The 13,026-nt window shown below is 38.3% G+C and overlaps 1 protein-coding gene across 2 annotated transcripts in view; it reads right to left on the bottom strand.

Annotated features, from left to right (window-relative positions):
* Positions 1-4,830: 4,830 nt before the first annotated feature.
* The window catches only part of CCHR7.PART0H15orf39 (chromosome chr7.part0 C15orf39 homolog), a 49,905-nt gene continuing 41,709 nt past the window's right edge, over positions 4,831-13,026 (bottom strand). For both annotated transcript variants that reach the window (XM_044077240.1, XM_044077241.1), the window contains exon 3: positions 4,831-10,759. In XM_044077240.1, the coding sequence (XP_043933175.1) occupies positions 9,690-10,759 (1,070 nt within the window). In that variant the 3' untranslated portion in view covers positions 4,831-9,689. The remainder of the gene's footprint in view (positions 10,760-13,026) is intronic.

The raw sequence follows: 13,026 nt of genomic DNA on the forward strand, positions 1-13,026 counted from the left end.
CTTGGTGTTGGTAATGTGTGGAAGTGAAATCTGTATCCTTGGGACACTATATTTAAAACCCATTTGTCCTGGGTAATGAGTTCCCAGTTTTTGGCCTGCAGACCAAGCTTTCCCCCTAAAGGAGCATTCAGTCTGGAAGTGCTTGGAAGTTTTAAAAGCAAGTCACTGAAACAGTTTTCGTTAGGGGTGAGTCTTACTACTCCCACAGCTTAGTCTTGTGTGTCCCCTGGGACTGAAATCTGGGGTTTCTGCTGTGTCTGGGTTTGACTTGAGAAGACTTGGAAGGGGCTGGAAGGGACCAGTTCTTAAAGGGCCAAAGACTATTAAATCTAGGAGGGTGAACTTGCAAGAAATCTTTTAACAGTTTGCATAGATTTAGCTTTATCTTCCATCTTTTAAGAACTTCCTCAGCTTTGTTGTCACAACAGGTGGTCCTGATTTAAGGGAGCATCCAACAGTTTAGCTTTAACATGATCAGACAGACTGCTTCTTAAGCCAAGCTTGCCTTCTGAGCACAGACCCAGTAACAGCAGCCCTGCAAGAGGCCTCTAATGAATCAAATCCACATTGCAAAGTATGTTTATCGACCTGTTCAGTAGAATGCATTAAATCTTGTAATTCTTTATTTTCAGCACAGTCAAGAATCAACATCATTTTCTGTTTAAGCAACCCAATAACATGTTGATACTTTAACATATGAAACTGGCAGTTTAAAGCCCTAATGGCCAAGGTTGCAGAAATGTAAACCTTTTTACCCAATCTATCCAGCGCCCTGGAGTCTCTATCAGAAGGCGTAGGATTTTTAGCAGTAGAAGCCTTAATGCCCTTGGGTCCCTGTGAAATAGTCTCTGGATCCGCAATAGGACTTTTAAAAAGAAACTTGTATGAATCAGGAACCCTGTAATATCGGTCAGGTTTTCTGGGAGCAGAAGGCAAAGAATCAGGGGCCAAACTAGGTTCCGAAAAGGCATCATCAACAATGTCTAGTACAGGAGGTATAGCTAAAGGCCTATGCTGAGAAAGGAGTAAGAAATCCCTAAGCCTCTTTTTTGAATGAGAAAAATCCTGGCTTTCCCAGTGGAAATGGTATGTAAGGTTTCACCAAAAGAAAAATCCTCTAGAGGGGAAGCAGAGGGATGGCAAATCCAGATCATCAGAAGAATCAGAAAAATCAGAATCCTGGTCAGAAGATTCATAAACAACTTCAGTCCTTAGTCTCTTAGAAGGGGGAGGTTGGCTTCCCCTGATTAAAGTTATAAGATCTTCAGCCATTCTCATCATTTGTTTTCTAGGCATAGAGGCCTGGGCGTCAGTTTCTTAGGCATGGTTCGAGATTTAGGCCTAACTGAAGGAGGAGGCTTCAGTCTAATATGCAAGTCCGTAAGCCTGAATACACCCTCAGAAGCCGGTGCCAGCACATCCAAGGTAGAGACATCTGCAGGTTCCACAGAAGCATCTCGCGGCATACTGGATTCCGAATGGGTCTCAGTAGAGGCCTGCAAATCAGAAGTAGCGGGTATCAGGGGCTGCAAAAGCACCTCACTGAGTACCAGCAAACTGGTGACTGGCTTAGGAGAAGCGTCGTCGGCAGCTTGTCTTTATGTTTGCGTTTTTCGGAATCCCGGTAGTTGGATGGCTAACCGACAGCATTTCTGGATAATTAAATCAATAACCGAAATATTTAGAGGTGAAAACATATCGACGATGGACAGTGCACTGATTAAATAAAGCACAAACCGACAGCAAGGTAAGTCGTGGTCAGGGCCCAGGCACGAATGAAAATCTTTGTGAGGTATTTGCTTTCCACAAGTAATGCAATTATTAACTTTAACTGACATCAGTAAGTAGCAAGAAAAAGTTTCCCCAACGGGGTACTTAGCTTTAGTTGAAGACTTCGGTTCTGAAACTCGAAAACGAAAATTTCAGGAGTCGGCCGACCAGCACTTGTGAACTGCTTCTGCTTCGGGCACCACACGACAAGAAAGACTGATGTAATGATGTCGGCTGCATGTTTTATACCCCTGACAACCTGACGTCATGGAAGAAGGGACAGCATCCGACGCAGGACTCACGACTTTGTTAATCAGGCCGACTGAGGGCTACTGCAAGCAGATAACCCAAATGTAATGACTGCAACAGTGAAACATGAAGAACATCAGTGACATTGGGGGAAAAGTAGATTATAGCTGAAACAGAGATGGATTCAGAGGTAATCTTTCAGAGGAGATTGTTTGACAGAGATTTAATGCCAAGAAATGTATAGTTATCCCCTTTGGGAAAAAACATGTATCTGTGAATTACCATATAGGTGGCAGTACACTAAACACCGAAAGTTTGATAAGAGACTTAGGGACACAGGTGGACAGTGGTCTCACCTTCGATAACCACATCGCCACAACAGTCAGGAAATCCTTCTATGTGGCACACCTCATCACTAAGGGCTTTTCATCCAGAAAAAAGGAGGTCATTCTTCCACTGTACTCATCCCTCATTAGACCCATTATAGAATACAATGCCCAGTTTGGTATGTACCTCTCAAGACATCTGCAACAACTGGAAAGGCCACAGAAATACCTCACTAAAAGAATCACAGGCCTAAAGCAGATGCCCTACGCTGACCGCCTTAAAAAACTCCAGCTATATGTCGCATATTGTCTACTCAGAGGCGATCTTTGCTTAACATACAAGGCCATGTCAAACCCAGAGCTGTTGGACATGCTACACTTAAAGAAATCACAATCCCTCAGAGCCACACGCTCCAGGGATCTAAACCTTGTCACCACAATAAACAAAACATGCTGGAGGAATAGGTTCCTGACCCAGAGACTCCCCAGACTCTGAAACAGATTGCCCATACATGTCAAGCAGAGTGCCTCTTTGGTCCTCTTCAAAAGGAACCTTGACGACTGGATGGGAGAAAGGAAATTCACCCCGGGTATCACGTCAGTCGCCCTGCTAGACAGGGGTCCAGGGAAGTAAATAGTGTGGGGAGAAATAGCCAGGGAATTGTTATGGCTAGGCTTGTATAGGCCCTAGGGCTGATAGCCTATAGGTTGGTACTAGGCTATGAGAGACATTTACCTCTGAAAATGCATAATTACAACCCTCCAATTTGGGGGGAGGGGGTATGGTTATTTGGAAGAATGGTAAACCAAAATGAGCTAGAAAATGGAGCAGCAATTTAATAGTGACGTCATGTAAAAAATAAGAAAAAGGAGAAGAAGACATTGTGCCAGAAAAAGTTCCAGAGACAAAAACTTATGCACAAATTGTTAGAGAAGGAACAAAAAAAATAAAAGAAACAAAAAAAAGTATACAGTGCATTTTAGCAGTAGAAAAAGAAGAAAGTTTGGACAGGTTTGAGGTTTGGGACTCTACCACAGCACCTCTGCGTGTCAAAGCAAAAAAGAGGGAAGAGCATTTATTTTAATTAATAAAGATACTTTTTGTGACTTGATATTTGAGACTGGGCAGGCCATGGAAAATGTTCTGGGTGCACATGAACAAAAGGAAAATATTTATCCATAATCAGAATATGTGATGCAAGCTCTTTACAGGCAAAAAAAATAATAATGATCCAGTTTAGAACTGAAGTTGAAGCAAAAGAACTGAAAGAACATTTATTAACTTTATGTAAAGAAGTAATGGAGACTACAAAAATATATGGTGACAGAGGACTATGGACCGGGAATGGGAATAGGGAGTAATACTGAAAATGGAAAATGATAATGTTATACATGTACCTAGTATTATTAATGTTCATGGTAATAAGGGTTTTGTAAAATACAGGGGTCAACCAAAGATTGTTATTTTTGTGGAAAAAATGATTAATTTATGAAAGTGATAAAAATATGTTATTTACGTGGTATGGGGCATAATGCAAAAAAAAAAAAAAAGTGATTTAAAGTGCAAAACGTGTGGCAATACTGGTCATTATTGACCAGAATGTGAAATGAATGTGCAAGAAAATGAAAATGAAGTTATGCAGGAGAAAGAGATAGAAGAACACTGATTTGCTAGTCCATAGATACAGATATGTGTCACAGGCAAATTAGTGTTTTAAACAGTGATGGAACAATCTATATGATTTCCAAAAAATAGTCATATACTTTACTATTTTGAGTGCATTATCCCACTGTTGTTGTCTGTATTCATTTCAGTTATTCTAATAACATTTTTATCCCTTTCCTTTCTTATTTTCTCTAAGCATTATAGTTCTGAATTTTTTTTTCTTTCTTTAACCCTTTTCCCTATCAACTTTGTTTTTATTTCTTCCTATACACCAGTCAGCTTCTTCCTCACTTGTCTGCTCTGTTTGTTTTTCCTTGTTACTTTCTTCAACTTCATGTACAACCTCTTTGTCAGTCATATCCTTTTGTACATTTTCTTGTATAATACATTCTTGTTGTTGTGCATTACCAAATCAATATCCTTGTTATATGTATAGATTTACAGTTTTGCATTTGTGGTCTGCTACTTCTACTTTACTATGCAATGTCTACTTGGTACTGAATGTAACACGTTGCAAATACCAATTGTTATTTAACATGGAGATTTTTTACCAGGGCTTCCGCTGAAAATGGGTCATTATTTTAGATACTACCCCAGAGAAATAAATAAAACAAAACAAATAATGGTAGTGATGTTACACATCAGCCCTAAAAGTAAGATTTAGAAAATGTGCAGCGAAACTGTGATCCGTGTACCTGGAGTGTCTCTTTGGAACACTTACCAAAACAACTTAGGTCAAATTTCCACTACACAGCAGACTGAAACAAGTTCATTTTCATTTTTATGTACCTTTCTGAAATGACAAGTGACAAATGCAAATTTGTTTTAAGATTTTATTATGGTTTCTTTTCAATGAAACCAAATTCGTATAAAAAATTAAATTAAGGCAATAAAGTTACTCAGCTTACACTTTTTTACAAAATTACATTATGAACACAAGACAGTGGTCTAACCACTAAAAGTATCTTACGACATTTGCAGGATAAAGAAGTATTCATAGAATTTATGTAATACAAAACCTTATGCAAGAAAATTTAACAACTTGTACGAAACAAGTCCAACAGGAACAGCATATAAAACATGTAAACTTTACAAAAATACTACTCTGTAGTGAAAAGAAAAATCACTAATTCTGTAACAACAAACCTCTGTAAACAACAACAAAAAAGAACATAATTTGGAATATACAGTTATGAACTGGTACAGCAGTAAAACAAATTATAGTGTAGGTATGTTCAGAACAAAGTAAACAGTAACATTCCCAGTCATTACCTACTTTATGGAAAACAATTATTAAAAAATAAAACTGGACCATACAGACTGAATTGAAATCTCAAGAGGATTACAATCTGCAATTCAGGAGGGTCAGAAAATAAAAATGATTATATAGTAGCAGAATGCAGACAAAAGTAACAATTTGCTGTAGAACTTCACTTGACAGATAACAAGGTCAGCAACAATAACTTAGGAAAAAATGTTATAAAAGTGACCTTCACACAAGAGGTCAACTTTAACTGGGAGTAATCAAAAGTCAAAAAGGCTCAACATTTCCTGTAATAAAAAGGATGATACGCTACAAACCCATCCCTTCTTTGCAGCAGCATGTGCATCATGCAGTGAGAAAAAGAATGGGTAATGCACACAATGTCTACCCTCTAGTTCGAATAAAAACCTCAATCTTGTACATTCATGGCTTAAAAAAGCATACTATTTTAGTAGTCCATTTGTGCAATTATACCATGCCATCTAAACTGGGGCACTCTACCACTTTAACAACCAAAAAGCAGCAGCTCCACCTTCTCCTTCTGCTCAGTTTTAAGTACAAAACTCGTATCTTGTTCTGAAACAGTGCGTTAATGTACAAGAAACATTACTGTTTGGGAAGAACGGGGTAGTCAAACAGTTTCACAGACTTAATTTTTCTGATACAAAACATGAAGGCAACAAACCAATGTGCACAATATAGAGGGTTATAATCATGTATCCAATCACTTCATTATGTGTTTTGAGACAAGGATACCAAGAAATTCACCTCGAGCTAATAAAATTACAGTTATGTATAAATCAAATAGAATTAAATGCTGAAGATGCGATTCTGAAATAATAGCTGACTGGATGCATACAGTATATGAATGTGAAGTCATCTCCACCTTTTTGGAAAGAAATTAATAATTTAACTAATATTATTAAATTACTTCATTCATGCTCTATGGTCAGATAGATGTAACATTTCTAAATCTTTAGTTTTACTTAATGCTCAGATTCCTGAGATAATTCCAAAACCCAAGCGACTAGACTTGCTATAGCCGGAAAAGTAATTGCTAAAAATTGGAAAAGTAAAGTAACCCCCCTAGTGTTGAATTTATTAGTATGGCAGAAAAACTGCTTGCAGTAGTGAACTGCATACTATAAAGATGATAATTTCTAATATTACACATTCATATAAATCTTGGCTTAAACTTAAGACTTGCTTGAAAAATATTACATGTTTTTGATATGTACAACTTTAATGTATTGATCGGCTGTGGACCTATGTAAATAATTAGTTTGTTTTAAAATTGATTTGTTTATCTATTGTTTAAAAAACAAATAAAAAAATAAATGAAATTCACCCAAAGAGCGAAGCTTGAGAGGGGAATCTTGGCATCCATGTCAAGAACTCATAATAAACAGGTTATGATCGGTAACACCTGATCATAAGAGTTTGTACTGCATGGAGTAGCCAGTAAAACACAGTGAGTGCTGTTGCATAGACAGCAAGTAAGGAAAAAGTCAGGACAGTTTTTAAATACTGCCCTAACCTAAATAACTTACTTACAGATTAATGTCTGTAAACTTCTGTGGACATAGGAGGACAGATATTCAGGGAATGAAGGAATGTCTTTTCCCATATACCCAACAGACCATCACAGTGCTTAGGAGGTGTGTAGCAGTTATTACACAGTGCTGTTATAGTCAGGTCTCGCACTATAGTACTGAGTAACAGGTTTATCATTTTTTCCAATTCTGAAGCGTAATCAGGGTGCACCATACACTACAAAACGATTTGCCTGTGATATCTGTTAGTATAACTAAATTTGGTTATCAGTCCAAAATGTTTTGGAGTTGGAATTTGTACTTACAGAAATGAGCAGAAACAAGAGTATTTCAAGATCTGTGTGTTCCCCACTGCTCTTGGAAGAGTGAAGTCTTGCTTGGATTAATGCTTAGACTGAAACTGAAAAGCAACTTAAAGAACAGGCATGCCTTAACACTTACAAGGATGGACACACTGTATTACTCATATGTAAGAAGCGGTAACTCTAGAGGACTCATGGATAATTCTGTTGTAGAAGCAGAAGAAATGAGAGTCCACTCTTGAGTAGTTAATACAAATGGCCAACATGATTACTGCTTTTTTCCAACAGTAGTGAACTAAATTTACAATGGAAGCCTACACTGCAGGAAGAGTGGAGTTACTGTTGACAACAGGAAATAAAAGAACAACATACACCGTAATATGTGCAAAGAGCAGAGTTAACTGGTTATTTTTAAGAGGCACTGAATATCTATGTCTAAAAATATAATGGCTTCAAAGTCAGAAAACAACTTCCTTGTACATTAGGCTCACCACATAAACAGCTAGTTCTCCATGAGCAATTAACATTTCCAGGAACATTTTACTTCAGCCAAAATGGCCTGTGAGGTGTCAAAGAGGTTATCACATATGCTAAATGGGTTTCCTCTTCCTGGTCAAGCTGTACTTTCCCATACAAAACTTTTTTGCCCCAAACATAAAAAGTACACAACAGATACTGGAAGAAAGAGCCACGTCTTAGCTCAGTAAAGGAAATGGTTGTTATTCTAGGAAGATGATGCAAAAGCAGTACAACTTATGTGGAGATAAGTATTTGGATGAGCAGTGTACTGGTCCTCTGCAGGATAAATATCTCAGCTGTGGTGCTAAACAAAGGAAAACAGTGGAGTTTTTAATTATAGTAGGGGAAAATGTAAGTTGTAATTGGAAGTCCCATATTTTCCTCTAGTCAGTGTGCAAACGGAATCCGGCCGACCGAAGGGCTGCCTGACGACAGGACAACCCATTTGTTAGGACTGAGATGCATCATTGAAGGACATCAGTGGAGTTTTTAATTATAGTAGGGGAAAATGTAAGTTGTAATTGGAAGTCCCATATTTTCCTCTAGTCAGTGTGCAAACAGAGTGGCAGGAAGATTTCAATTAGAAGTGGAAAACAGCCTACTATTGTTTGAAATGTCAAATAGATACTGGATAAGGAGACCGTGGCCACCCATGTTATGCCATCTGCATATTAATGGAACTAAAGCATCATTTCAGATGGAAAGCAGAAAGGTATGGAGGAAGGGTGGGTGAGCTCAGCACAAAAAACGAGAGGGTTCTCTTAAAGGCCTTCTTGTCATTAACTCTGGATAATGTTTTACTGGGCAACATCATCTGTACCTACCCTGTTTCTGTATAAACAGTTTATAAGCCTAAACTTAACGAGATTCCACATCTGAAAAAAAAAGCAGTGCAGGGTGATAACTGGGGAGTTAATTGTATACTTTGGTACCACCTGACTGCTAGCGAGGTTAAGGTCTTTACCTCATAGATACAAGGCAGATGGTTTGATTCTGAACTCTGGTTATTGGCTAAGCTTGTAATAGTCTGCAGACTGACAGCCATAAATTAAATCTATAAATTTTAATGTTCATTTCAAAATGTTCTTCAAAGTGAACGTGTCATGTACGGATGAATCTTGGGGTAGCTAAGCACTTGAATTGAACAAATTTTGTTGTGTGTGCTTTAAATGGCATTAAAATAACTGATGTGTGCCAACCACAGAGCATTAATGCATTAAGACATTACTACTAAATTAAGTTTGTAAGTCTGGACTGCAAATGTGTGTCATTTTATGGTACTTGTTGAAGAAATAAAATACTGGGAAGAACACATAAGAATAAGGTAAATTCAGTAAGGTTAGGCATAGTTTTCATTGGGAAGTACTGATAATGCAAGTGATAAAGGCAGGGAGTTAGAGCCTATAACCATTTACTACATCAATAACAAGTTAGTATTTGCTTGAAGCAATGTTGAATACTAGTGCCATTAGTGACCTATCTGGAAATCCATTTAAAGGACATTGCTAGTCCACGCATGGTTTGCCACCAGGTACATGAATACAGTGCTAAGTAGTTGCTTGACACACAAGAATACTTTACACAGAGAAGCTCCCAAAATGAAGTCTACTTAACAGTGTCTGGTTCTGGCTTGGATTCCTTGTTCATATAATAATGAGCACAGGACAAGTGGGTTTGGCATAACGGTCAAGGTCTTCACCTCACAGACAAACAGTAATTGTCAGGTTTAAAATGGCCCATCAAGGCAGTTTAGTTTAGTAGTCACCTGTAAACCCAAGTCTCCCTGACTTGGGCACTTGTTTAGCCATACCCACCTTAGTGAATGGATTTGTAGACAATTAATATGGGCATTTTCATAACAAGATCTGAATAAGCAGCTCATCCCCCCAGCCCTGCACCACTGACAGCTAGTGGAGGGGGTTTATTTTGAAATAAAAACTGTCCAGGTCAAACTGTACCAGTGTATGAAACTGAGAATTGCAGCCTGATCCCTGAATACAAATATGGTTAAAGAAGGCACACTGTTGCTGGCATTACAGTTTATTCATCAACTTTAAGCCACCCTTTCTCATAATCTTGTAAAAGTTCAAGGTAGTACAGCCACTCTGGCTCAGTGTCATATCTGACCTCGTACACAGTCTTTAGTGGATTCGGATGCTTTTCATGAATTCGCACAACCACACCCCTGTACCAAGACTCTGATTTGTCATTCTCCTCATAAAGATGGCAGATTTGTTTCCCCACTAATTCTGGGTACTCTTTTCTTGGTATGCATTCTCTGGAGGTGGAGCTGTGCTGCAAAGTTCGATTCAACAAAAACTTGGGTTTCAGCAATGTTGCCTTCCGTTTGGCTGCAACACCAGTATGGCAAAAAGTTGCTTTTTGTGTTCTATCATGAAGCCTGTGAAACTTGATGCTTACTACTGATCTGCGGAGGTGAAGCACCTTTGATGGACTCCTTGTTAGTCTAAAGTTATCGTGAATTTTTTTTTTTTTCTTGGGTGTCACTTGAGTAACTTTAAGGTTCAGTTGAGAACAATCTTCAGAGTCATAAGAACATTTAAAGTTTCCTTCCGAGCTCTGTGGCATCATATTTACTAATTTAAGTTTAATACCAGGAGCTGGTTGTTTATCATGAGTTGATCTCTTGCGATGAACACTGCTCTTAACTGGCACTCGTTTTAGCTTTAGAACCAAAGAACCACTACTTTTTTCCAATGCAAACTTGTGGTCAGTCTCACTTTGTGCTTTTAAAATGTTGTCTGGCTTCACCTCAGGTAACTTCTCACAGAACTGTGACAGTTTCTCATTTTTACTAATAACATCTGTGCCATCACAGGAAGTCACTGTCTCAGAAACATCTTTTGTTTTCCCTTTACACAAAAGCTTTGACCTAAAGCGCAGTGGCTCTTTGGACTTCTGGCTTGATTGAGCAACAGATTTCCTCTTGCCTCTTTTCCTTTTGACTCTGATTTCTTCCTGTTTAATGGTATTCACTGCATTTACATTTCCTTCAACTATACTTTCTAAATGCTTGCTTGCAGCTTCTGGTTTACTCTCAGGATCAGATGAAAAGGGACCCGTAGCAACTACATGTTCACTTTGCTTGCCTAGAAAACAAAAAAAAAATGCAGTCTGTAAAACTGCTGCCAAAACATTTTGAAAAAGTTTTAATACAAACAAAGACAGTTGTCACCACAGCGAGACCTTTTTTTTTTTTAATTAAAAAAGGAGAAATACCTTATTTGTGACATCAAGATCAGCCTGTATACTTGAATCTGTAAAAAAATAAAGTTATCTGTAGTAATCTGGAGAGGAAAGATTCTACTACAGTAATAAAAACATTAAAACATACCTAGCTGGAGAACAATGTGAGATCGAACAGGTATAACACAATTATTTCCTTGTAATTTTGCCAGCCCCTAGTCTTGCCCTGTTCAGACTAACAGCTGATTATCATCAACAGACATTAACAGCTGATTAAGATTAACAGGCTGTTAAAGACAGATCTTTGGCAGCTGAAAGAAGGGCTCATATGTAGTTACGGGGTATGTAGTTCGAGACCAGTAATGAGCCTAGCCCAATTTCCCCAAAGTACATACTGATAAGCAACCCCCACAGCATCATGTCCAGTCTCTGATATACAATTAATTATCCAGAGTAAAGCCCCATTCCCAATTAAAAAATAGGTTTGTTTTGAAACCGATTCCACTCTTGCCATTAAGGTTAGTTTGCACACATGGGTCACTAGTATAAAAAAATGCTACCCTCTCATGCTAGCCTTAAATCCAATATCATTGAAAAGATTTGAAGTATATAGTAATTCTCCGTTTATGTGACTTTTTCCTGTTGACTACAATTCTATTATTGACTGGACTAACATTTAAAAGAATCAAACACACTATAAAGGCAAGTTAGGTTTTGCCAGTCAACTACAATGTCCTGCAAGTGTCAGCACATTACTGTAATGGTTCTATACTATTGTATATTACAGCTGTACATTGGAATCATCACCCTATTACTGTACACTGCATCAGCCACTTTATCCAGGTCAAGACTGAAAGGGTCCATGGACCAGTTCAGTTACCTGGATAGCAACAAATACATCTGCAACTGTTATGCATTTTATTGTGGCAGCAATTTACGTCACACTAGATATTTGCATTCAAAACAATGAAATACATTTGATGCTGCTTTTCTACACAAAGACAATCTACATTTGTGCTCCGATACAAGCTTTATCTGGATCACAGATGGGGGAGCCACAGCCCATCCCATCTTTCAATGGAAGTGAGGGTAGAGAAACCAATCCCAGACTGGATGCCAGTGTATCACAGGATATGGACAGATACAGATGCACGCACTTGCAGACAACACACCCATACACCCAAAACCAAATCAACCAACTGGAAAGTATAGTTGTGCGAGACTAGTCACTACTGCAGTAAATGTCTGAATAAAAGATCAATGCTGGAATCAATCTCAGTACTTGGGAATTAGCTGCAGATAGACATCTTTTCATATGACATGACTCCAGAAACTTTGTGGACACCTTCTGCAAAGGACTGATCCTCCCTGTATGTCATGGACATCAGTAAGTAGTTCATTCTAGGGTGTGTTTTTGGGAGGGAACCTATACTGCAACAGTGATCCTTGTATTCAAAAGGATACTATTACAGTGCATATGCTGACACTACTGCGCTATAGTCTCCATAAAACTAACTGCTGCAGTATTTTCATAACACTTGGAAGGAGTAGTAGAGCATAATGGAAACTGGTCATAAATCTAGGTAGCACAAACACACACAAATTACTCTTGCAGATGATGTTGACAGAGGTCCAAGTGGTTCCTTCAATGATGCTTTAAAGCTAACATATTATGAAAAAGATGCCCATGATAGTAGTTTGGCCTGGTGTGACTTTTAGCAAGCCATTTAACCAGACAATACTCTCAGGTCACTCCAGAAAAATAACACTTGTGTCTAGTGAGCTTACTAGTTACCACACAAACCAGCAGCCTTAACCTGCCCCTGCAAAGTTCATCAATGATGATTGTAACAGAAAAACTAAACAAAAAGTTAGCTAGCTACTTACAGAGTAGGGACACTGGTCTGTCCTTCTTTCCTGGCATAAAGGAAAAAAAAAAAAGACCTGGTCTATGTCTGAGGAATTGTGAACATCACAAGGTGCAAAAATTATTTTCCTTTGTTCTAAGGCTCACAGTAGATGATGGGTAAATTAATAATTTGGTTCAAACCCAGTATTGCCACCACTATGAGACATGACAAACAAACTGGTCTTAGGTTTTCCAGACAGACATGGTGGAACTTGATGAATGCACCCCATAGTTTCTTCTTGGTGAAGTAGTTGCTACCAA

This window comes from Protopterus annectens, chromosome 7.part0 (assembly GCF_019279795.1).
Source record: "Protopterus annectens isolate FY-2018-M chromosome 7.part0, PAN1.0, whole genome shotgun sequence".
NCBI lineage: Eukaryota > Metazoa > Chordata > Ceratodontiformes > Protopteridae > Protopterus > Protopterus annectens.